Below are 26,689 nucleotides of genomic sequence, written 5' to 3'. Positions count from 1 at the left end.
GCACACAGCTGAAAAGTGCAGCTTCTGTGACTCTGTGAAAGTCTTCATCAGTCTCAAACAACCAGTTTTGTTATGATCATTGAATGATGTTTTTGTGTGTGTGTTTGAATAACCTCCTGTCTGTACAGTTGCCTTATCTCGCTGTCCAAATACGGCTTGTTGGTGTTTCATCCCCCTTTACTTCACAGACCTGCATATTCTTTGCAAAAAATGACTTGGTATCATGCCATCAATACATGTAATTAGCAAAATAGCCATCTACATACAATACTAGAGACATGAATAATTTTTTGGTAAGCAAAAAAGCAGATTTTTACACTGTGATGGCCCTTTAGTCATGTTCCCAGTAGTAAAAAGTACTGGTTGTGTTCAAATGTGGTAAAATCTGACTCTGCTGTGTTATATTAACTTATTTGGGGCAAAATATCCCTCTATGTATAATACTAGAGGCATGAATCAGTTTGTGGCAGGTGAAGTAAGCTGATTTTGACACTGTGATAGCCCTTTAAGGCCCGTCCATGCTTCACATGTCCGCGTGGGTGTGCGTTGGTCCGCGTGACGTAAAAATCGTCATGAATTCCTGTCCGCTAGGGTCCGTGCGGACCGATCCGCGGACGTCCGCGCAGCAGCCAGAATTTGAGACCGCGTTGCGCATTGCGCGCAGGTCACGGAAGTGTGCGCCTGTGCCAGAGCGCCATAGCAAACAAAACATGACGGTAAAAGTGAAAGTAGACGGAGCTCCAGCCTGATGGCTCCACTTAAAGACACCGAAAGAGTGAAAAACTCGTGGAAAGAGAGAGAGACTGTCTGGAGGGAGGAGAAGGTCCGCAGACAGAAGTGAAAAAAGTAAGTAATCGCTCCGGCGCCGCCCCCGCGATTCAGAAACAGAAAAAAAAAAGGCTAAATAAACTTAATATTTAAAGATAATGTACTGGCAATGTATGTGCTTAATTTTCTCTAAATAATCCGTAATAAAGGAGCAGATAAACAGTCTGTAGAGCCGGAAAAGCTTGTCGAGGCTGCGTGGATCACCACGCCTGCATGAGACGCGCACAGCTGAGCTCAAAATGTAGCATGGGAGAAAGCGCGTCCACATCAGTGGTGCGCGGACCTTCCAAAGCGGACGCGGAAACGCGTACATGTGAAGCATGGACCAGCCTTTAGTCAATTTTCAAACCGTGGCAAAGCACTGCTTGGGATCAAATGACTCTGTTGAGCGATTTAGTAATTTTGATGCAGAAAAAAAGAACACATAGTGACACTTATCTTTATTAGCGAAATACAAGCCAGATTAGAATCACCAACGAGCACCCACGATTTAACAGCGATATAAGGCAACTGGAGGAGGCTGTCAAACGCACACAACAAACAACGTTGATGATCATAAACAAAACTTGTTGTTTGAGATGGGTAGATTGGGGGTATGTCACATCTGCCCACTGTCCAGGCAGATCGCTTCAAACCCTCGGCATTAAAGTGGATTTAATCCTTTGTCTTTCCCATGTAAATGCCAAGCTATAAATGTAATTTGGAATTAAATAATTCTGACTTCCATGTAACCGTGGCCACTGACACGGATTGTGCTCTATGCAGCAGTGCAGTCCCCCCCCCCCCCCCCCCCCCCCCCCCCCCCCCCCCCCCCCCCCGTGGGCACTGTATACTGTAGGACAGGGGTGCCCAACCAGTAGATCGCGATCGAGTGTCCCCAGGTAGACCGCGAGGTGCAGGGGGAAAAAAAAAAAGTTTGTGCGGTTAAAAAAAGAAGAAAGCAACAAGTGTGTGCACACGTTAGCGAGCGAGTGCGTGTGTGCGCATGCAGCACTCTCCATGAATGACAATCATGCCTGATGCACACTGGATGGGGTCCGGCTGCGAAACGGCTGCGTTCCACCTACGGAACGGAATCACCGCATCACCGCCTGCAGTGTCTCTGCAGTCCGCTGGAGGAGGTTGACAGATCTGTCGCTCTCCCCTGTAAACAATATGAAACCCGTTTAACTCAATAGAAAGCAGCCCAAACGGCCATCTCGGTTAAGAAATGCATATTAAAACTGTACTTGTGTAATAAAAGAACACGTCATAAACACAATCATTTCATCAACCCGTCCAACATGTTCAAAAAAGAAGCTTGACTTGGCAAAACCTGCCCAATTTGAGAACACAGAGCCCCTCCGTTCATAGAGCTGTTTCATTTAATTTTGGAGCCGTTTGACTTTCCTGCAGTGACAAAGTACAAAACTGTTCATTCTTCTAATGCATATAATCACTACATCACGTTGTTTGTTCTGTTTTCTACCAGAGGAAGTAAAGAAAATAGAATATTACGGAAAAAACACGATACAGATTTTATTTTGGAATCACTTATTTTAGAACAAGTATCGCGTTACCTTCTGGTACTACTTGAAAAGTAGCTCTTGGCCCAAAAAAGGTTGGACACCCCTGCTGTAGGACAACATATAGTGAACCTGTCTATACAGCTGGAGCTCCCCCAAGTCCCATCCTGCACCTGATTCATTGAATGTTCTGAGCAGTTGCTCACATGCCCCACAGCAAAAACCGCCCATGGTTGAGAAGTTTCATTAAACTTCATATTTACCTTAAATAACAGAAAATACACAACCCTGTTCATGTACTGTTTCACTCTCTCAAACACATACACACACTTTCACTGTCTCAAACACATACACACACTTTCACTCTCTCAAACACATACACACAATGAGTTTGTTTTAATGATTATAGATTTTAAAAGTATATATAAACTGTCTACATTCGATGCGTCATTGCTTTGTTGTTTAAATCACTTGAGAAGACTCGAAACTGAAAGTATAAGACTTGTGACTTGACTTGAGACTTATTAGTCTCGACTTGAGACTTGACTCGGGACTTGATTGAAAAGACTTGAGACTGACTTGTGACTTGCAAATCAGTGACTTGGTCCCACCTCTGCTAATTAGTTTTGGGGGCAGGTGAGTTGAGGGGTGCGCTACACAGATTAGTCCAGGTCTTGGTGAACTTTTTTTTGTGAATGCCTTTACAATTTATGATAAAAACTAATGATAGTCTTTGAAGAAGGGGATGACTCATTGAAGAGTGAGTAGATTTTGCTGATTGCATTGACACAGATTTGCACTGAGATTTTCAATCAGTTAAAGTTTAAACTTTGATATAAGATAATGTGTTTAGTGTATTGTAATGAAAACACATTGTTCAAAACATTAAATTAAAAATTGTGTTCCAGGACTGCACATCATCAGATTTTGAAGAGGATCTATAAATGAAAACATTCATTTACTTATTTCAGGATAAACGGACCAAACTCAAACTCGGGCATTAAATAAGGAGATTTAACTCCTCCTCCTGACTGTGCCCCCACCATGCATGTGTGTGAGAGTGGGGGTGGACAGATGCGTTCAAGTGCATACCGGGAAGCAGGCTGAGAAAGAGCCTGTTCTGAGGAGGGCTCGTCAGAGCGACTTTTTAGACTGCTCAAACTCCGAACAAAGGATGAATTTGGGGCGAACAAAATTAAATACTATGTTTTTGGGCTTCTAAGACCAATATGACGTGACTGACAAATAGCACAATATGTTCCCTTTAAGTCTTGTTGGTTTTTTAAACTGTGTCTTGTTTCTGTTTCCAGCAGATGTCATCACCTGAAGTCAGCGAGCAGACTGTGGATGAGAGTGACAGATCTCAGGTAGGAGCCAGATTATAATACATGACTTAATCTCTCAGAGATTGGACAGTATTGGTTGTCTGTGTTGTATATAGTGGTTCAGTGAGTATGAATTGACGTCCCAGCACAGTCTAAAATCAGTCCAAGTAGGCTGTGTGTATAAGTACTTCTCATTAGGAGTGTAACGGTATTTGTATTCGTCCCGTACCGTCACGGTACGGGGGTCACGGTTCGGCACACACAATCACACGACGAATACACCAGTGAGTAAAAAAAAAAAAAAAAATTCCAACCTTAGATGGCGGTAATGAGCCTAAAAGCTGCCGGCAACCACCATTATCACAGAAGAAGAAGAAGTAGAACAAGCAGGTCCAAACATGAACAAACAAAGAAGAAAGTACAAGCGGAATGAGAGCTGCAGCGTGTGGCGGAGCGGATTAAACGGGAGAGTATTTGTTCCGCGTGCGTTCCCTCATACGGAGTGACATGTGACGTGCCAGTAAACGGGAAGCAGTACAGTCAAAAAACCAGCAGAGAGGTGGTGGAAAAACACTTTTTTAATACAAAACCCCGACATAAAAAAACATTGGAGAGGCGAGATGGAACCAAATCGCGCAACAGCGAGTTGTATAAAGAGCTCCATAGCAGAATAGGAGCGATCGCCGGCTGGTGTTATGGATTAACTGGTTCCCGTGTTAACGAATGACGGCGGAGGTCTGTGTAAACACATGCTGATTACAGCAGTTGTTAAAGTAAGACTCACAAAAGACTTTAAACGTATACACTCACTGTAACTGTCGATAACCGACGTTCGCCAGAACGACTAGATGTTTCAGTCATTATTGGTCACAAGTTAACACGGGCACCAGTTAATTCGAAACATCGGCATGCAGCGCAGAGCTCACACCGAGACGTGTTGCTCCGCACGGCGGTGCTGCGGTCAGGGGAGCAGCCGCTCCTTCAGCAGCATATCATGGAGATTTTGGGACATTATTTGAGCAGATATCGGCAGATAAAGACTCTCTGCTTGGCGCTGAGGACTGCTGCTGCAGAGAGGAAGACCTGCAAGTTCCTCGTGAGACTTTGTGCGCATGTCACAGGGTCCTTGTAAACGAGGATTCATCGTGGATGCTTTGTATGCTGTACATGAATACACTCGCGTTTAATACTATTGTTTACAATCGGATTGAAAAAACACCATGTAAACTGGGCCAATAATGTGTTGCATGGGAAAGCTTGGGAAAAATGTTCTGGTACATTTGTGAGCTTTCTTTACTTTTTCCCCACTGTACCGAAAAACGTACCGAACCGTGACCCTTACACCGAGGTACGTACCGTACCGTGGCTTTTGTGTACCGTTACACCCCTACTTCTCATGTCTGCTGTTGTGATCACTCTGTCTGTTAGTTACCACACTACAAGTTTGGTTGGACTGACAAACTGGTGTGTTAAGGTTTCATCTAACGGGACGTCCCCAATTAGGTTCAAGTAGCAAGTGTGTGTGTGTGCTTTGAACGACCCCAAAAGTATAGCTCAACTCTCAAACTGGTGTCTAAAGGTTTCATCTAACAGCCGTCCCCAATTGGCTTTGGGTAGCAAGTGTGTGTGTGTTCTTAATGACCCCAAAAGTATGGTTAGACTGACCAGCGAAACTAAATTTAACTTGGTTCAACATCTGTTAACACTGAGCAGGTAAAATGTTCCCAGGCTTGGCATAAACGGAGCCACCTCCATCCTCACACACCTAAGTACAAACGTTAAGTGTTGTTGGTTTCTTAAATTGTGTCTTGTTTCTGTTTCTAGCAGATGTCATCACCTGAAATCAGTGAGCAGACTGTGGATGAGAGTGACAGATCTCAGGTAGGAGCCAGATTATAATACATGACTTAAAGGATAGGTTCGGTTTGAACAGTTTGCATGTTGTTCATGGAATGAAGTACAACAATATTCTCACCCAGAAGGCTTTTCTGATCCGAGCAGTGCTTTGGGAGAAAGTTAGATCCAAAATCGAGCAGTGCACATCCCTATACTGTTAGCAGATGGGGCATGTATTGTGCCGCTAGCAAAATGGCTTTAATCATCCAAAAACTTGTTAGTTTCACCAATATTTCATCATGGTCCACTCAGCCTCTTCTCCATGACAGCCCGGTGTCGCGAGATATGTCATATATGCAGATATGTTTGATTTGAATGTACTACTAGGTGTCCACATGTATCTATACACCTACAGCTAGATATCTATGTGTATATGTCTAGGCGGTAGTGTGACAAGAGCTACGGAAGCCCCAGTTTTGTTTTGTGTGTGTTTTTTCGACTGCCGATCCGAACGCATGTTTCTGATCCGTGCTCTTGGAATATACATCCTCACGAAGCCAAACAACTCTGGACTTCTTTCAAGCATATTACAAAGATTAATGTTTTTGTTGTTTTGTTGACCTCTGAACTGAAAGCTTTGTTTACGGCACCGCACGCATGTGTAGTACGACTCATTGTTTCCGGGGCAACCTGAGGCTGCACGCGGTGCTTTTTTTCCAGTGTAGTGTAAAATGGATGAATATCTGTCGGATGAAGTTGTTGTGGACGAGAACTTTGAATGATTTTCTCTTAAGCAAAAGCAGCATTAGCACTGGCAGTCGAAAAAACACACATACAACAACACTGCGGCTTCCGTAGCTCTCCTCACACTACCGCCAAGACATATAGACATAGATATCTAGATGTAGGTGTCTAGATACACATGGACGCCAAGTAGTACATTCAAATCGAACATATATCTGCATATATGACATATCTGGCAACACCAGGCTGTCATGGAGGAGTGGCGTGAGCGGACCATGATGAAATATTGGTGAAACTAATGAGTTTTTGGATTATTGAAGTTGTTTAGTGAGCGGCGCTACACATGCTCTACCTGCTAACAGTATAGGGATGTGCGCCGCTCGATTTTGGATCTAACTTTCTCCCAAAGCACTGTTGGGATCAGAAAAGACTTCTGAGTGAGTATATTGTTGTACTTCATTCCATCAACAACGTGAAAACTGTTTAAACCAAACTTATCCTTTAATCTCTTAGAGATTGGACAATATTGGTTGTCTGTGTTATGTATATAGTGGGTCAGTGAGTATAAATGACCTCCCAGCACAGTCTTAAATCAGTCCAAGTCGGCTATGTCTACAAGTACTTCTCATGTCTGCTGTTGTGATCACTCTGTCTGTTAGTTACCACACTACAAGTTTGGTTGGACTGACAAACTGGTGTGTTAAGGTTTCATCTAACGGGACGTCCCCAATTAGGTTCAAGTAGCAAGTGTGTGTGTGTGCTATGAACGACCCCAAAAGTATAGCTCGACTCTCAAACTGGTGTCTAAAGGTTTCATCTAACAGCCGTCCCCAATTAGCTTTGGGTAGCAAGTGTGTGTGTGTTCTTAATGACCCCAAAAGTATGGTTAGACTGACCAACGAAACTAAGTTTAACTTGGTTCAACATCTGTTAACACTGAGCAGGTAAAATGTTCCCAGGCTTGACATAAATGGAGCCGCCTCCATCCTCACACACCTAAGTACAAGCGTTAAGTGTTTTTGGTTTCTTAAATTGTGTCTTGTTTCTGTTTCCAGCAGATGTCATCACCTGAAGTCAGCGAGCAGACTGTGGATGAGAGTGACAAATCTCAGGTAGGAGCCAGATTATAATACATGACTTAATCTCTTAGAGATTGGACAGTATTGGTTGTCTGTGTTATGTATATAGTGGGTCAGTGAGTATAAATGACCTCCCAGCACAGTCTTAATTCAGTCCAAGTAGGCTGTGTGTATAAGTACTTCTCATGTCTGCTATTGTGATCACTCTGTCTGTTAGTTACCACACTACAAGTTTGGTTGGAGTGACAAACTGGTGTGTAAAGGTTTCATCTAACGGGACGTCCCCAATTAGGTTCAAGTAGCAAGTGTGTGTGTGTTTTGAATGACCCCAAAAGTATAGCTTGATTCTCAAACTGGTGTCTAAAGGTTTCATCTAACAGCCTTCCCCAATTAGGTTTGGGTAGCAAGTGTGTGTGTATTCTGAACGACCCCAAAAGTATGGTTAGACTGACCAACGAAACTAAATTTAACTTGGTTCAACATCTGTTAACACTGAGCAGGTAAAATGTTCCCAGACTTGACAAAAATGAAGCCGCCTTCATCCTCACACACCTAAGTTCAAACGTTAAAGGGATACTTCAACATTTTGGCAAATTGGCCCATTTAGCGCAATTCCTTCATCATTTTGAACAGCATACTTACTTTTTTTGTGAGGGCGAGCTATTGTTTATTCAGAGGTGAGTCGGGGAGGGTTTTCAGGAAGGACACAATGGAAGTGAATGGTATTTTTGCTTCCCCTCGTCAAACTCATCAAATACAAAATCCAACAACCCCAAAACACTTTAGTGGACACGTTATAATCTGCACATTCACTACGCTGTGGAACACCCACAAATGATATTGGAGCGTTACGACACTGAAGCAAATACTGGGAACTACTTTTTCTTTTGAAATCACTGTGTCCAGATGCCGTATTTAGTAAGTAGTTCCGTCTTAGCAATCTTCGCATAAACAACTCAATCTGGTAATTTTGCATTAATATTTCACAGCGTAGTGAATGTGCAGATTATAACGTGTCCACCAAAGTGTTTTGGCAGATGCATGGTTTTGAAAATCAAGGCTGTAAATGCAATGCAGCTTCCTCACTTCATGCAATGTGTGTTTATAGCTACATCAGCTATAGAAATACAGAATAAAAGAGACTGGATACTGTGCCTTCTTTTATGACTTGCTGACTTTTACACATTAGAGTAGGGCATTATCAAAATTTAGACTTTTAAAGGAATACTCCGAAGATTTTGGACCCACGCCCTATCCCGATCATTTACAGAGTTAGATAAGCTCATAAATACCTTTTTTGTGTCCGTTCGTCCAGTGCCTGGCTAACAGCTGTTAGTATCGTAGTTAGCTTAGCTCAACTACGGCAGGTGAAGAAGAGACAGAGCCAGACTGAGAAAGTGGACAAAATCCTCCTTCCGGTGGTCCAGGGGATGGCGTATTAGCACGTGAAGTAAATCCGAATGGTTATAAAACTTCTTAAAAGACGTGTTTTCTTTTCAATCCCTTAAAATAGCGTTTTGATACACACAGATCTGCACAAGCATAGTGCGCTGTGGAAGGATATACCAGGCGCACAGCGGCTGAGTCTATGCTGCCACTGCTGTGCTCCGGTATATCCTTCCGCAGAGCACTGCGCATGTGCAGGTCTGTGTGGATCAAAACATTATTTTAACTAATTGAAAAAAAAGCACATCTTTTAAAATGCTTTATAACCATTCGGATTTACTTCACGTGCTAATACGCCGTCCCCTGGACCACTGGAAGGAGGATTTTGTCCACTTTCTCAGTCCGGCTCTGTCTCCTCTTCACCTGCCGTAGTTGAGCTAAGTTAACTACGATGCTAACAGCTGTTAGCCAGGCACTGGACAAACGGACACAAAAAAGGTATTTATGAGCTTATCTCACTTTGTCAATGATCGGGATAGGGCGTGGGTCCAAAATCTTCAGAGTATTCCTTTAATAATTCGTTTAACATTACGGAAAGTTTTGTTATTGTACTTGAAGAGAATATCATGTTTGCTTTGTATTACTGCCTGCCACAGGGAACACAACAGCTTGCCAAACTGGGCAAAGTGCTTTTGACAGTGGAGAAGGGGACCCTCTCACAGTGTAAAGGCCAGGCCCTTGACGACATTGAGATTGACCCTGAAGGTATGGATGTGTGTATGTTAGTATAATTAAGGTTAGATGTACGCCATGGCTAATATCTCATGAGAAATGCATCATCACTGCCATTTAACTGTAACATACTCTTGATGCTGTATTTGGTTATTTAAGTATAATCATTTCCTCCCTGTCTTGCCACATCACATTTTTTTTAGAAAATGCCTTCTGAAACGGTTGAGTTTGAGTGTGGTCTGCTTATCGTGAAATGAGCGGATTTACCCTGCTGTTCAAGTGCATATCGGAAAGCAGGCTCAGAAACAGCCTGTTCTGTAACTTGACATCACCTTTTCACTTTTCTTTATAGAGATTTCACAGATCCATCTTAGAAGAGACAACTCTAAACGTAAGTGGGATGACACTGAGGTACGTGCTGTGGAAAGACACATGATGGACTTCATACATACTTGCAAGGTACCACGCAAGATGGACTGTCTGCAGTGTATCAGGGCAGAGCCCGACACACTGAGAGACTGCAACTGGACTGGTGTAAAAAATTATGTCAGAAATCGAATCACTGCTATGAAGAAAAAGGCTTGTGCTAAACAATAAGAGCCAGTATTTGATACTTTACAGATCATTCATCAAATCATCCTTTTCTCTTTTGAAATAAATTGACTTCTTACCTCTTACTTATATGTTTCTACCCACAGAAATAAGAGCCAGTTTTTGTTAGTTTTCAGTAATTCATCAGCTCATCGTTATCTTTTGGAAGAAATAGACTTGTTACACGCTACCTATATGTTTGGAACCACATAAATTGTTGTTCTGAGCTTTGATGTTCACACATTGTTTCAGTAAAACACATTTTGACAGCATACCTTAGTTTGTTGGGTGATGTTTATTTTCATGCAAATTTGATTCTGGTTCCAATGTGGCTAAGATATTCAGTCTAAATCTTATTTAGAACAAAGTGTTTCCTGTAGAATTTTATTGAATCTCAAGTAAGTCAGTAAGTAAAATTTATTTATAAGGCGCTTTTCACAGATCATCCGTCACAAAGTGCTTCACAGTGTAAAAATCACAAAGAGGTCAAAGACATTACACAGTACATAAAAACAAGGAGATTAGAGTATGTGTTACTGCCGAGACAGCGCTGACCGGGGGTCTAGAATGCCTTCTGAAACAGATATGTTTTTAAGAGTTCCTTGAAAGCATCCACTGAGTCCAGGGAGCAGGTCCGGAGGAAGCTCGTTCCAGAGGCGCGGCACAGTGGATGTAAAAGAGTATTCACCCCTGGTTTTAAAACAAGCATGGGGAACTCTCAGAAGGTTCCGATCAGATGACCTGAGGCTCAACTGTTGTTAATAGTCCTTACAACATAAAAATTGCTAATATGGCAAGGACTGGCCATTACTTAAGCCATTGTCCTTCAGTTGTTTTGGTTTCTATTGAAAAAGTTAAATAAGAAAAAAGTTAGTGCATTTCTGTAGATGCCAAGAGCTACTCAGGAGCAGTGTTGAGACTGAATTTGATGGTTGAATATTCTCATAACTCAAACATAACAAAAATACATGCTAGAATTACTTTTATGGACTTTTGTCCCCAAAGGAATTTGAGGCACCTAAAAGTGACTTTTATGAGTTTGTGTATCTGTGTACAGTTGAAGTCCTCAAAATGGACATTAAAATTATTTGTCCCCAATCTCAAGGTAAAATTCAAGTTGGACAAAAGTTGTTTTAAACTAAAATCCCAGGTGATTTTCATCATCTGGGTGTTCCCGGTGATACATTACACTTACCGGCATCTCTCTAAACCATTCAGAAAGTGGTGTTCCCAAAAGTAGGGTATTTTGATGTGCGCCCCCAAAGAGGACATAAGGCAGTATGTGTGTGTGCGCGCGTGTGTGTGTGTGTTTGTACAGAGAGTGGACTGAGCTCTGCAGCATGTTGATGAGAGCTCTTCTCCTCCTGGAGGCTTCAGCTGTTTGGACTTTACATTTCTAAACTCTTCCAGTCTGAACCTTCTTCAGCTCTCAGTCACTTCAACATCAAACTCTGTCCTCTAATCTCACTTCTTTCTGTCTTTATTCAGGTTGATGAGATGCACTTTGTCAGAGATCAGCTGTTCTTCTGTGGCCTCAGCTCTGAAGTCCAACCCCTCCCTCCAGAAACATCTGAAACATCTGGACCTGAGCTTGAACCCTCTGCAGGATGCAGGAGTTTCTCAGCTGTGTGGTTTCCTGCAGAGTCCACTCTGTGGTCTGCAGACACTGTGGTCAGTTGACTGTCTGTTCCTGTTGTAGAAGGAGAAATGTTTGTCAGCAGCTGTGATCTGAGACTCTGATCCTGCAGTGAGAGAGTGGACTGAGCTCAGCAGCAGCTGACTGCTGTGTGTGGACATGAGGAGGAGTGTGAATGTTGTGTGTGATGAAGATCCACAACAACAGAACAGCTCATTGATCAGGACTCAGTAATGTGGAGCTGCTCATTTCTCCATCAATACATCTGATTGGCTCCTCCTCATTGATTCTGCTGCTTTCTCTCTTTATTCAGGTTGTGGAACTGCAGCCTGTCAGAGATCAGCTGTTCTTCTTTAGCCTCAGCTCTGAAGTCCAACCCCTCCCACCTGAGGGAGCTCCACCTGGATTACAACCAACTGCAGGCTCCAAATGTGCAGCAGCTGGTTGATTTTGAAGATAATCCAGTCTTCAGCCTGCAGACTCTGAGGTCAGTAGATGGTCGGAGTTACGCCATGCTGTTTCCAGCAGGTTTGTATTAATTACAAAGTGTGAGAACAAAGTGTCATGGTGCGTGAGAGGGAGGCTCAGGTGCGGAAGGTAGAGAGTTTAACAGGTTTTTTGAAAAGATGGATAGTTTGAGTCCAATCTGAGGGCCAAGTCTGAGGGGAACTGAGTTCCAGAGCAGAGCGAGATGACAGTGAAGGCAGGAGAGTTGAGAACGGAGGTGGTAAAGACTGAAAAAAAGGGGACAAACAAGGTGAGTCCGGAGCATGGGATATATAGCAGATGTGAAGAAACATGAGCTGAATTGACTGAGGGAGTACTACGGTCCAGCATCGAGAGTGGACAACAGCCAGCTTAAACAGGGAGAGGAGCAGCTGGAACAGATTAGCCACTCTCCAAACAGGTGACCCCATGAGCTGATTACACCGCCCACACCACAGTATGCCTACCTGCAGACAGAAGAGGAGGGGGAAAGTCAGTACAGAAATACAGCTCCATCCAGTGGCCGAGGAGCGGGCATGACACAAAGATCCAGTGTTTGACTCTCAGTGAGGCTGTGAGAGGAGAACGCTGAGCAGCTTCAGGATTGGACAGCAGAGGACACACAGTCAGCCAATCAGAGGAGCCACAGGCTCGTTGTGTTGGTCTGACAGTGGTGGTCCTTCATGAGCTCTGAGCTGCTGACTGCTGCTCTGAACAGGACTGAAGTCCTCACTGCTTCACACACTCTGACCTCCACCTCTCATCTCTCTGCAGCTGGGAGAAGAACTGAGAGTAGAGAGGAGGCTGTGAGTCCTGAAGATCATCTGATAGCATCCTGCACATAGGAGATGCCAGAGAAGATGGGCAAAATGCGGAGGAGTATGGATCTGGGTTGCAGCTCACCTGAGATATGTTCATTGATCTCCTCTTTCTGGATGTTCCCTCCACCCTGCACTGGAGAATGACTAGAGACCGATGGATCTGACTGGTGCTTCCTCATCCTAGCAGCTCTGACAGCGTCAGCTGCTCAGCAGACCCTGATCCGCTGTTGCCTCCAACCAGCTGGCATGTTCGAACTGGGAGATGTGGCATGGACTGTCAGAACCTCCATACTCTAAAGCAGGGGTATGCAACTAAAATTCACAGAGGTCCAGTCAGAGATAACTTGTTCAAGCAAAGATCTGAAACACCATAATGTCGAACTGAATTAGTATGATATATGCTGATGTAACCTAGTAGTTCTATGAGCCTCTGCATGTAATAGCTGACTATCAAATCAAATGAATTCAGTACGGTTCAAAAACATTTAGAAAACATTTATTAATAAATAACTTGCAGAATGTGAAAAAATAATGTCTGAACAACATGAACCAACATGCATCTGCACAAATCTCAAAATGACGTCTTGGATTTTAAACCACTTTCAAAAAACAAAAGCTTCAGTATGCTGAGCCACAGGAGGAAAACTGGCAATTGAAGAACTGAACTATTTTTGCATAAGTCGTTTTCTTTTTGAGAAAACTTCAGATTGAGGCGGTCAGACAAACATCTTCTTGTTGACATCTCTAACTGAACAACCTGAACCAACGTTTATACTTCTTTCAGAGTGACATGAAAAAAATCATATCAAAGGGGGGTTGTTGGGGTTAAACTTTTATTTCCACACTTGTCATGATGAGTAAAGGGAACAGTCATATCAACTGCACTTCAGGCCATGGTTATATGGATTACAGTCAGGTCGGCACCAATCCAAGTCAGTCCTGGCCAACTCGACACCGCCCCCAGGATACAGTCAAGTCGGCATCAAGTCAAGTCGGCATCGAGCCAAGTTGGTATCTAGCCAAATCGGCCTCGCGGAGGGGGGGGGGCTCTCAAGTGGCCGAGTTGGCTTAATGCCGACTTGACTGTAAGCTGCTTACCAACTCGGCCAAAAGCCTCTTATTTTTTTTAAAATCACGATGCTGGCAGCAGCGCGACAATTTGCACAGTTTTTTTTTTTTTTTGTGCGCCGCTTCTCGTCACATAGCAGGCGGGGAACTGGAGGACAAACTGTGATTATGGTGACTGACAGGTTAGAGGTGGAGAATGTACCTGGAGCTTCATGTTTGATGTTCTGTTTGAACCGAGTAGCTTAGCTACGAGTGCGTAGCTACGAGTGGCTGTCTGGTCATGTGACCAGATCATGTGACCAGGTGGCGTTTGATCAAACCAGTCGCCTGCATTATCATTATAACTGTGCAAATTCTGGTGCTGATGCCGGCTGCGGAGTGACAACATGCTGAGACGATGTGGTTGAACAGGGACATCACAGGATGCATCACATCTTTTCAGGAGGGATCACCATCTGTCCTTCAGACGGCCAGATGTTCTCTCCACTGTCCTGGCCAGACTGAGTCGCTGGTCGAATTTTGATAGATGGTCAGCTTGGTTGACACACACTGTTAATTCAGGAAACAGACTGTATAAAATGTGTTCCTACAAAGACTCTTGTTTAGCTAAACGGCTCTAAACTGTTTCTCCTCCATTCTCTCTTGTCACTATATCTATTTATGTCTACTGCTACTTGCTGGTTCTGTTCTCGGCTGTGAAAAGCTGGATATAATTTCTTTTGGACATTTGAAGACATTGGTCAGTGAGACGAGTCAGAGACACACTGGACCCTTCACACACTTCCTGCTCACTGATCAGAGCTCAGGCAGGTCTTCAGTGATCGATGTGACGCTGCAGGATGAACCTGGAGTCACTTCACTGCTCACTGACTGAGTGTTGTGAGGGAGCTGCAGGCTTCTCTCTGACTGTTAGAAGGACAGAAATGATTTGATTCAGTGGCTGTGATCAGAACCATTTCAGCCCAAATGATCAATGAGCACAGTCAGACTGAATGATGAGGGCTGTGTGTCAGTCAGCCAGAGAGCAGATAAAGCAGGAGATCCCAGCAGATTATGATAAGGAGCATCTGGAGCCATGGAGCTCTTTCTGGACACACTTCTCTGTTTTACTGCAATAAAATGAAGTGAAGAACTCTTCCTGCTTCACTGAGCTCCACAAACCTCCATTCTTCACCAAGGAGTGCCACATCGGAGCATCGGAGCAGGACGGCTGGCCGTGTCCCTGTGTTGGACACACATTGGACAGCAGCCATGAAGGATCAGTCCACAGCCTGCAGCAGAAGTAGGACATGTTGCAGTGTGTGGATCAGGATCACTGGGTTGGACTGCCAGATGTGTTTTAGAGTGACTGATTGGTCAGTCAGCAACATTCACCCTGACTGGACTCACTGTCCATCAGACACACCCCCTCCTCCTGGAGCCCAGCCAGGCTCTCCAGCCACACCTGGGTACCTGCTCTTATGTACAAAGTAAACCCTCTGAACCCCCGCCCCACGTCCAGACCCCTGGTACTCCAAAGTCTATATGGTATCATGATTCTTCCACTCATGAGCTTTCTTTTACGGTAAAATGTGGTTTTCATGATAAAAGACAAAACAATTCAACATAATAGATGTCATGATGAAATTCAGTCTCCTGGTTATTTAGCAGACAGTAACCCTGCTGTCACTTTCCAGATGTAGTAACTGACTGATGATGTTTGAAGCCAGGACCTCCTGCTGGTGAGACAGGCTCTCTGAGCAGCTGAGCCACAGCGCCTCCTTCAGCATGGTTTTAGTGCTGCACTACCTGGCTGTCAGATGGACCATCAGCCATCAAACCCCCATGAACAGAAAACACCTGACCTGGACCAGTGATGGATCCACTTCCATCAATACTGACCTCCAGCAAGCAGCCACACTCCACACGGGTTTTTTGGCCAGTGGGAAAGGGGTACAAGAGACACTCAGCCTCTATTCATGAGGTTGATGATATTGATGTAAGACATAGAACTTGGAGATGCTGGTGATTGAACCTAGGAACTCCTACAAGCAAAGCAGGCGCTCTACCACTGAGCTACATCCCGTTTCCTCCACCTGCTCTGCTGGTTCTGACTGAAGTGAATCAGCTCAGTGAGTCCAGGAGGAAAACTCCTGAGAACCTGTTCCTTTCTCAGCAGGACAGTCTGGACTGTGGAGTGTGGCTGCTTGCTGGAGGTCAGTATTGATGGAAGTGGATCAGGTTCAGAATATTTATTATCATTGTCATAGAACAATGAAATTGCGTTTGGAGCATCCATACAACAGAATTGGTAACGTGCAAACCTCACACCACTAAATATCATAAATAGCCCAGTGCAATGACGTCGATGCAGCGTGGCTACATTAGCGCGCTAGTTGTTGTTGCTGGACACAGCGTGGGATTTCCTTCGTCAACATGACCCTGTATTGGCAAGATAGCGAGACCAGAGAGCTTCCCCTGATCCGTGGGGAAGAGGAGATTCGTCTACAGGTAACAGTGACTGTTTTCCGCTGCATTGTTTACTTTGGCTTTGCTCCGTCGCGCTGATGATGTCATCAACGTGGGACAGCATCAGTGTGGGAAAACACAGCAACACGGCTCGCCAGCAGGAGGTGAGACGCGGGTCTGCTGGTGGTGGGAAAGGCGTCTAAAAAGGCGATAGTTAGCGGGTCGCAGACACGGGTCAACCAGCCAGTTGCAGTGGGAAAGGGGTATTGGTGGTTGTGAGATAAAATCCATGTCAAAACAAAGAGCTCTGGACATCCTTATGTTGTTGACATAAAGAATTTCTGAGAAATCTACAAGTGTCTAAAGTGGTTTGTATAGATCCTCTCTCACTGACGTTCCTTGATGTTGTTCTGTATTGTCCGTGCCTGCAGGTGTGATTGCCTCATTTACAGGGTTGGGGAGTAACGGATTACATGTAATGGCATTACGTAATCAGGATACAAAAAATTTGTAATCTCGTTACAGTTACTTCTGATAAAAACATGGATTACTTAGCGGGATTACTTTTGAAAATCAGACGGAATATAGCTGCAACACCAGACGTCTGCGCCGTATACAGACATTGTGACATTTTACAGCACCTTACAGCACTTTACGGCACAAACTGCCATATTGTAGATCTATAAACAGTAGACGCCGTAGATGTATAAATGATAGACGCTGCATCGACCGCTGTCTCGGAGCAGCCTCCCGCTCTACTGATATGTTGAACCGTGAAGGAAACAAATCGCTTTGGCATGGATTTTACCACCTGCTGCTGGAGTTATGGCTGCTCTCAGGGAGAGAAACTCATTCTTTGGCTGGAAACGGAGACATTTTGTATTTAAATCAGATGAGGCCCAGAACTTCTCTGTACAATGTAAATTCTGCCTCCAGCTGTGAAAATGCTCTCAATATCCAGGAACTCATCAAACCTGAAGACACATCTACAGGTATGAAACACACCTGAACTCACAGTGAAGCTAAAGTGTTGTTAGCCTGCTAACCTGTCAGTAACCTGCTGCTGAGAACCACAGCCTCACCAGATGGAACTCAGAAGAATCTGATGGAGGCAATAATCTCTTCAGCCTGGATGGAGGATTTACTGGAGACTGCATGTTTCCTTCTGTCACTGAGGAATGAATCAACTCTGAACTCTTGAAAAACTACTTTGCATGGCCGACCTGAACACAAACCCTGCTCCTCACTGCAGCAGTACAGCTACACAGCAGACTGAGGATAGAATATAAATGTGTGTGAACACTGTCAATGTGGCTCCTGGTGCTGCTGGACTGTAGAACTACTAGAGGAACACAGTCTGAACTGATGGTTCTGATCCTGAGTCAGAAAGAAAGGAAGTCAGATTCTCAGTAGGTTTAGAGGTTAAAGGTCATGTTGTTGGTGTTAATCGGGGCTGAACACAGAGTTCAGCAGAGTTCAGAACACTCAGAGCATTTAGTGTTACTGTGTAGAGTTGTCAATACACTGTGAGGACAACACACTGTATTTGTCTTTATCTTTTATGTTTGCTGGTGAAGTAATCTAAAAGTAACTAAAAGTAATCTGGTACATTACTTTTTAATTGAAGTAATTAGGGTAAGTTACTGATTACATTTTTTGACAAGTAACTTGTAATTGTACCGGATTACAATTTAAAAGTAACCCTCCCAACCCAGCTCATTTATATACAGGAGAGACGGGTAGACTTGCTGGCAGCGTCTGAGCCCTGGTCGTCATTTACATACTCCATTCACATGCCTTTTCAGATAACAAAAGCTTGTTTATCACCTTATGTCAAATCACTCCTCTGCTGTCTGATACATGGAAAGGGACAATTTACCCTTCTCTCGTCCTCCCAGTTTAAAAAGGATTCTCTCAGAGAGGGAAGAACAGACGAGAAAGCTGTCGCTCACAGACCTTCTCTGAGTCTCTTCCTCCCGGTCGGGGTTCAGACCAGATACTGACACAAAGCCCTGATAACAGATGGAGTCAGCCAGTCCAAGTTAAACACAACAAAAACACTTAACAATGTCTGAAAAAAACCTTCAGATGACTCCAGAAGCCACAAGGCTGGTCGAGGCAACCAGAAAGAGAGAGAAATAGTAGCTGTAAAATTTTGGAATAAAAAGCAGTAAAATCCTCTGGTAAAATCATATTTCCTTCAACAAGTCAATGTAGAAGTTGTTGAAACTCCTTCTCCTCGTCTTCTCTGCCATGATTGAGAGTAAAACTCCAGCGATCAGCAGCTTATTGAGATCAAATCTTCCTGAGGTACTGTGACCATTCCTGGTAGAAAGTGTGTGTGTGGAGGGTGATATGAGGTGAATCCACCTGCACAGCCTTCCAGCTGGACTGGATTTATAAAGGGAAAGAGCTGCATGCTTTATAAACCAGAGGATGTTTCTGCTTTTGGTGCTGGTAGACTTTTAGTGTGGATCCTCCACAGTGTGTGATCAGCGAGGCCCCTGGCCTGCAGAGTCCAACATCTGGTTCTTCCTCCTCTGAGTGAGCAGCATGGAGCCGGAGCTCCTTCAGCAGCTGTGTCACGTTGGTAAAGCCAGGTGTGGCTTCGTTCAGCAGGCTGAACCTGTGGTGGCTAAATGTCTGTTCTTAACTTCTTGACCATTTCCTTCTTGACATTCATACAAATAACCGCTCAGTCAGACGGAAAGAACGAGTCTACTACTACTACTACTACTACTGCTCGGTAGAAAACAGTGTGTTCGCGCCGTCTTTAATGATTCTCTCACAAAAAAAAACACACATCTTTTTCACATCCGATAAATGCGTGAGCTCCAAAAACATCATTGCTCAGCGTCAGTTCTTATTGGCTATTTACCCTGGTAAATCTAACATTACACTGAATGCAAATTATAAAAATACAAATTATAACAGTAAATGCAGCTATAATATTATCACAGATATTCTGCAGCATGCAAAAACTAAACATTTCCAAATAATCACAAGTAAAAATGAACTTAAATTATTAGGGATGGGACGAGATCGAATGCGGCGAGATTGAGTACGTTTATATAAAGGAAAAAACTCTTTATTAACTGGAATAATGACGGAATAATACATTACATGGCGCACAGCCATATAAACACGTGCAAAACCCTGAATATGCTCATATTCATATTAAAAACCTGGTTGAAAGGGACATGAAATACTGTTCTGCGCATGTTCTATCCGCAAGGAATCTTGGTCTTTTGAGTACACAAACTACTTGTGATACAGTTTAATTGATACGACGTAAAGAAAATGTGCGGAAACGATCGTTAAGTTCTTCTCTTTTATTAAAAAAATGGTCGCATCAACGAACATATCACCACGTCTTGCCGGCTCACACTCTTTTTCTAACAACATGCAGAGAGAGCCTGCAGCGGCTGCGGCGCTCTTCATCCTCTGTGGTGTCTGTGTAAAATAAGGTTGAACATGCAAACAGCACACCTAGTGGCATGAAGTGCAACTGCAGTCCTGGCGTCGTTTGTGCACCGTGGTTTGAATGGGAATAGGCGAACTAGGCGGCCGCCTTGGGCGCAGTGTACAGCGGAGGGGGCCGTGGCCGTACAAGGGGCACCCCGACCCGACACTCCGTGCTCTGACGGTGCATGTGAGTACCGCGCTGCCCCCCACAGTTGCATCATTGTCTGTCTGACTGTGAATGATGTGCTCGAACGCCTTCAGGAATGGCAGGAACTCAAGAGGATCGCCACTGAATTCAGGGACTTTTCGTTGAGGTAAGTTGGCTAGTCTTTGTTGCGTGACTAACATCCCCCCCTCGTCTCGTCTCGATCTCGTGGACTCAATCTCGCGAGACATCTCGTCTCATGGAATTTGTGTCTCGTCCCACCCCTATAAATTATTCAATAGAAAATGGCACCGACAGAACCTGTGCTGACGCTACGGGGTTTCCCTCCACGTCACTGAGGGGCGGTCGCTCCTCCACCAACCAGATCATCACTATGAATCTGAGGAGGGTTTCCACACTCGTTAGCCTCACTTTTAACTGGAATATATCGAACTAATCACATTATTCTCCTCTGGTAGACAGACTACTTCTTTAAACAAACCTGAAAACCATTGGTAGGTACAACTGAAGGGCTCGTCCGGAAATTGAACCCGGGACCCCTCACACCCTAAGTGAGAATCATATTCCTAGACCAACGAGCCCACATACTGAAGGAACAAAAACACTCAACTGATTGTCATGAATCAGGCAGGTGATCCAGACTCCTGACAGCCTGGACAGTGTTCATCCAATGACCACATCCTGACCAAAGGAAATGAAAACATGAGTCATGATGACTTGAATGATGGTCAACTTGACTTCAATTACTTCAAACAATCCAGAAAGACAGAAATGGGCCCCAAGTGAGCCCAATGGCATGCTGGGAGAGCTGAAGAAGCCACAGTCCTGGGGACAGAGTTCCAGCAGGGGGGACCTATCCACCTTCAAGCAGCCACGTCTCTGACAGGAACATCACATCCAGCTCATGGGAGTCAAAGAAGTCACAGAGGAAGATTATCTCAATGTCAACAGAACCTGTGAGACTTCTCGAAAAACGGCATCATCAGGAGAAAACACAGCATGTCACCATTAGATAAATGACATGTGCTTTGGCCACAGACACACAGCAGCACTGTGACCCTCTGCTGCATGGATCCATACACAAACCACCCCTTACAGCACCTGGACAGGGACTTGAACCCTGGACCCTCAGATTAAAAGTCTGATGCGCTACCATCTGAGCTACCCAGGCTTGACAGCAGAGTCTTTAGTGGCTCCATACCCCTCACTTATGATTGAGACGAAACAATTTTCCTGTCCACCGTGGCTGAGAAAGTGGAGCCTTGTCTGACTGACTTACATTTATTGACCAGTAATGATGCAGACTTCATCCTAAAGTTAACAAGATGATGTACAAGAAGCACTGTGGTGGAAAAACAGTTTATGAGTTTTTATCTACATTTAACAAAAAGTGTCATGTCCAGAATGATTCACACTGTTCTCAATAATCAATAGAAAAGCCTTCATTAGCTATTACAGTGATCAACCTCCTCCTATCATTACTTAGCAGCTTCTTGCATGTCTCCACTGGGATGTTTACCCATTTAGATTCAGCAATGAACTCTTTTTTGTGTTCTTTTTTTGCCACAAAAACCTTTGAATAGTTTTTGTGGCAGCATTTTGGGTCCCAGTGGATATAATGAACAGCGACCGAGTGACAGGCAAGACACGGTCAATATGTAAGAACTGTCAGAGAATAGTCCTGAACACCGTGACTAACAGGAGCTCTGTGCTCTCTGTACTGACAGAGTAGGACTCTGGTTACAGTTTTACTTCTATTGTTTGCACTTTAATAAAAATAAAAAAATCATTTGAGGAAAGAAGTTCATGCTCATGCTGAGGCCATGCATGGATGCAAATTATACAACATTTCAAAATGCACCTTTATTGTTTAGTGACTGTTTAATAAAAAGTCTGTTTTTCTTGTCATATATTTTTAATTTCAGTTTTCTCTAAAATAAAGTGGAAATCTCGTCTGATCTTGTGATGGTGAACCCAATGCTGCGTCTATGGCGTCATTTTTGCGGACTCAGGTAGTCCTGTGGTCCTGGTGCTTCTAGACCTCACTTCCGCCTTCGATACAGTGGACCACAGGGTCCTGCTGTCTCGTCTCGAACACCTGGGCATCAAAGGTGCAGTCCGGGAGGTTTTTCATTCCTACTTGACTGACCGGACCTTCTCTGTTCAGCTGGGAGACTTCACCTTGTCTGCTGGCCCCCTCTCCTGTGGGGTGCCTTAAGGTCCCATCCTCGGTCCCATTTTATTTCTCCTGTATTTACTGCCCTTAAGAGATATAACATGTATAACATGTTATTTTACTTTGCAAACATAAAATCAATACAGTAAGTGATAATGGTGCTAATCTTAAACAAATACATAATAAATATTACACTTAACAAGTCTTTAGTGTAGGGCAGGCAAGGGGGGCTCTGCTGCTGGGAGGCCACCACCATCTAGCAGTAGACTCCCAATTCTTGTCTTTTTAATGCACAGTACAGACACTTCCATAAGGTGGTCCTGTTGCCTGAGGACTGTCCCCCTCTGGCAGCAGGTCCATATAACACCATGCTTAAATTAAAGTTAAATATAAACAATTAGCACCATTGATTACAATTACTGGAGATATCCTTCTATATGTTGATATGTGTTGATGATGTGTTAAGGGCGGTGGTATTAATAATGGTAATATGTATGTGTAGGTGTGTGTGTGTGTATATATATATATATATGTATGTGTGTGTATGTATATATATATATATATATATATATATATATATATGTGTGTGTGTGTGTGTGTGTGTGTATATATATATATATATATATATATATATATATATATATATATATATATATATATATATATATATATATATATACATATATACTATTGGCACTTCATTCATTATTATGGCAACCGAAAGATGTTTAGGAAGACAAGGGGTGGGAGTTAACAAGTTATCTTCATCCCACTCCTTTTTGAGGCACAGTCATCAAATTTGAAAACAACATACTGTATGTCTAGTTCTTAATTGTAAATATTGTTGTTGGGGTTTTGTTGTTTTTGTTATTTCTTCTTTTTTTTTATAATTAATTTTTTTTTTCATTTTCATTTTTTTAATTATTATTATTATTTTTTTATATTGCTTCTGTATAATCTTTTTTTTTCTGCCCAGTGTGGGGAATTTTGTGTTAGTTATTGTACAATATATTTTGTGTTGCTTTTCCTGTACCTCGAATAAATGTATTCATTCATTCATTCATATATATATATATATATATATATATATATATATACACATATATATATATATATATATATATATATATATATATATATATATATATATATATATATATATATAAAAAACACAATATCTCCTGTACCTCCTCTGTATATCTGCTGTACCTCCCCTTTAAGGCCAATGACCCTGCTGCTCTCCAGCCACTGCTAAACTGCTTGTCGGACATTAAGGCTTGGATGACAGCTAACTTTGTCAACCTTAACCAGGAGAAGACAGAGGTCATTGTGTTTGGCAAAACCCCTCCACCCCTCCACTTCACACCAACACCCTGGGTTCTCTCGCCGATAACTCCAAGTCAGCTGTTAGGAATCTGGGTGTGATTTTAGACAACTCATTTAAGTTTGAGCAGCAGATTAGTGCAGTTGTTAAAAGAAGCTTTTTCAATCTGAGGACACCTGGCAAATATCAGAGCGTAGCTTCTCCAGGCAGGGTTAGAGCAGGCCATGCACGCCTTTGTCACATTCCACCTGGATTACTGCAATAGTCTTTACCCTGGTATCGGAAAAACCCAACTCCACCGCCTGCAGTTAGTCCAGAACTCGGCCGCTCGACTCCTCACCTGCACCAAAAAACACGCTCACATCACCCCGGTTCTCTCGTCGCTCCACTGGCTCCCCATCTGCAACTAAAATCCTCCTAACAGTTTTTAAATCTGTTCACCATCTTGCCCCACCGTACCTGGCTGATCTTCTCCTCCCCTTCACCCCGTCCAGAGCGTTACGGTCGGCTGACCAACGCCTTCTTGTTGTCCCGAGGTCGAGGTTGAAGACCAGGGGGGACAGAGCCTTTTCTGTAACGGCCCCCAACATCCGAGCAGCTGAGTCTGTAGGGATTTTTAAATCCCAGCTTAAGACGTATCTCTTCTCGCTGGCCTTCAATTAGGCCTTACTGTGTTTTTAGTTTGTTTTGTCTTTGATTAAGATGTGTCTTATTGAGTGTTTTTATGAATTTTGACTTTTATGCACTTCTTATGTCTATTTTTACCGATTGCACTATGTGAAGCACTTTGGCGCGGCGAAGCCATCTTTAAAGCTGCTGTAGGCAGGATTCAGCATCTCCGCCATCTTGCTTAGGTTTACCTAAGCAAGACGGCAATTTGACCCATCTAAGATGGCGATTTGAAACCCAGCACAGCCAATCCTGTCCTGTTTCCTCTGACATCACGCCCTTACGCAAGTTAAGCCCCTCCCACAAGAACGTGCGACGAACGCCCCTCAACCAATCATGGTTAGAGCCTCATGGGCTCTTCTGATTGGTCAAAGATACCTGGAGCTGTCGAGATTCCTTTTCAGCTCAGAACAGAGACAGATGGAAACACTGCGCCCTCGAAGTAGTGCAGTTATGCTACACTCCTAAAGGATTATCAATGGATACTGTCACATTTAATCTAAAGAAAACACAGAAAAATTAGCAATGACTAGCAAAATCCTGCCTGCAGCACCTTTAAATGTGCTCTATAAATAAAGCTGCCTTGACTTGACTTGACTTGATTTTAGTGCCAAAATTTTGCGTGCAAAAAAATCATAATCGCGCACAATTACCACTCTCTGTGCGCTCGCGATACCTCCCTGCACACGCGTGGTCTCTTTCTGCGCTCGCGCGGTCACTTCCTACGTGCGCGACATCCCTTTCTGTGCGCGAGCAATCTCTTTCTGCACGTACGGTGATATGTCTGAGCTGTCTGCTCGCGCGGTGGTGTTGACTTTTGGCACTCAGGGGCGGGCTTTGAGTTGACGCCACTCAACCCCCCTCTCCTTTGGTTGCTCTGATTGGTTGCTCTAAACGTCTACTGTCTTCCGGTCAGAGCCAATCAGAGGTTAAGTAGAGCGGGTAGTCATCATCTGGCGGCAGAATTGGAAAATTGAGGAGTAAAATTCACATTACATAACCTCCATTACAGCAGTGGCGAGCGGTGACCTGTTACAGTGGTCATGCTGAAGTGTCAACTACAGGTAGCGCCCATTTTTTGGGTATTTATTTATTAATAAAAAAAAGTCATATGTTTTTCACGGAGCCCCGGAGGTGTTAGGCTGCAGAATATTTTATTAAGGCGAGGGTACGCCTTCTATAGTGTGGGTACGCATTAATAAAGCGTTCCCTCCACGCCACTAGCGGAACAAATCAGAGTTGGGCCGGGGGCGGGGCAAATGACCGGGCCTTTTAATCCAAACAATAAAAGTCATAATAACATCATTACACAACATACACCCGCAACAAGCGGGACTTACAAGCTTCGGCACCACGGAGAGAGAATTATATTAATGACATTAATGACATGTTCCCATAATGCAAAACCTGATGTTCCAGCAGCTCCCCTTCAGTGAGCTCTTATTAAAGTGATTATGGCTATATTTCATTTCTTATAAACCTGAAGGCAGACACTCTCTCCTGCCGACAGATCGCTGCTGCAGAGCCAAACATCTCAGAGCCATAGCGCTGAACAGGTGAACAGAGAGGCACAGACTGAGTGTTGTCAGCTCTCCTGATGTGTAGTATTTTATCTTCGAGCAGATAAGCAGGATCTGACTGACGCTGTCTCATAGGAAATACAGCAGCGCGTAAATGTGCACGGATGAGATGGACAGCGGTGGATCATCAGTGTCTCTGCGTCCTGTAAACTGTTATTTTAGCCTGATTAATCCATTCAGAAAGTCGGCACAGTGTTAATAATAATAATAATAATAATAATAATAATAATAATAATAATAATAATAATAAAACATTTTATTTCAAAGCGCCTTTCAGGGAACTCAAGGACACTTTACAAAGTTAAAACAACAATGAGAGAAACAATAAAATAATAAATAAATAAAATCATAGGTAACAACACAGCAAATAATGTTGGTAAGGAACTGAGAATAGTAGAAGAAAACTAAGTGGAGGATGCAGATCTGAACAGATGGGTTTTAAGTCTGGACTTGAAGAGGGGCAGAGAGTTCAGATTACGGAGGTCCGGGGGGAGAGAGTTCCAGAGCTGGGGAGCAGAGCGGCTGAAGGCCCCGCCCCCCATGGTGCTGAGGCGGGCAGGGGGCACAGTGAGGTGGATGGAGGAGGAGGATCTGAGGGAACGAGCTGGAGTGGAGATGTGGAGGAGGTCACACAGATATGGGGGTGCCAGGTTATTGATGACCTTAAAAGTGAACAGTAGAATTTTGAAATGAATCCTGTGCTTGACCGGGAGCCAGTGCAGGTGGTGGAGGATGGGGGTGATGTGGTGGTGAGAAGGGGTCTTTGAGATGATTCGAGCAGCTGAATTCTGGACCAGTAGAAGTTTATGGAGTGATTTCTGTGG

At 43.7% G+C, this 26,689-nt stretch overlaps 1 protein-coding gene, 1 long non-coding RNA gene and 1 other non-coding gene across 17 annotated transcripts in view; 2 read left to right on the top strand and 1 right to left on the bottom strand.

Moving 5' to 3' along the window:
• The window catches only part of LOC115384904 (uncharacterized), a 30,350-nt gene extending 19,205 nt beyond the window's left edge, over positions 1-11,145 (top strand). For 7 of the 15 annotated variants that reach the window (XR_003930978.1, XR_003930980.1, XR_003930976.1 and 4 more), the window contains 4 exons: positions 3,647-3,700; positions 7,294-7,350; positions 9,360-9,468; positions 9,788-11,145. Coding sequence is in view for 9 of the 15 variants with exons in the window: in XM_030087085.1 (XP_029942945.1) it covers positions 3,647-3,700; positions 7,294-7,350; positions 9,360-9,468; positions 9,788-10,032 (465 nt within the window). In the remaining 6 variants the exon portion in view is untranslated. Of the gene's footprint in view, positions 1-3,646; positions 3,701-5,482; positions 5,540-7,293; positions 7,351-9,359; positions 9,469-9,787 lie in introns of all 15 variants that reach the window. The other 8 variants (XM_030087078.1, XM_030087083.1, XM_030087077.1 and 5 more) reach the window with 5 other exon arrangements.
• Positions 11,146-11,644: 499 nt separating this feature from the next.
• LOC115384912 (uncharacterized) lies at positions 11,645-16,523 on the top strand. Its single transcript, XR_003930990.1, has 3 exons — positions 11,645-11,697; positions 11,976-12,149; positions 12,923-16,523. It is a non-coding gene; the product is annotated as an uncharacterized LOC115384912 (long non-coding RNA).
• Positions 16,524-21,214: 4,691 nt separating this feature from the next.
• trnak-uuu (transfer RNA lysine (anticodon UUU)) lies at positions 21,215-21,287 on the bottom strand. Its single transcript has one exon. It is a non-coding gene; the product is annotated as a tRNA-Lys (tRNA).
• Between the last annotated feature and the right edge of the window lie 5,402 nt (positions 21,288-26,689).

This window comes from Salarias fasciatus, unplaced genomic scaffold (assembly GCF_902148845.1).
Source record: "Salarias fasciatus unplaced genomic scaffold, fSalaFa1.1, whole genome shotgun sequence".
Classification (NCBI taxonomy): Eukaryota; Metazoa; Chordata; class Actinopteri; order Blenniiformes; family Blenniidae; genus Salarias; species Salarias fasciatus.
The sequence above is the reverse complement of the archived record's forward strand: the minus strand, read 5'-3'. Positions and strand labels throughout refer to the sequence as shown.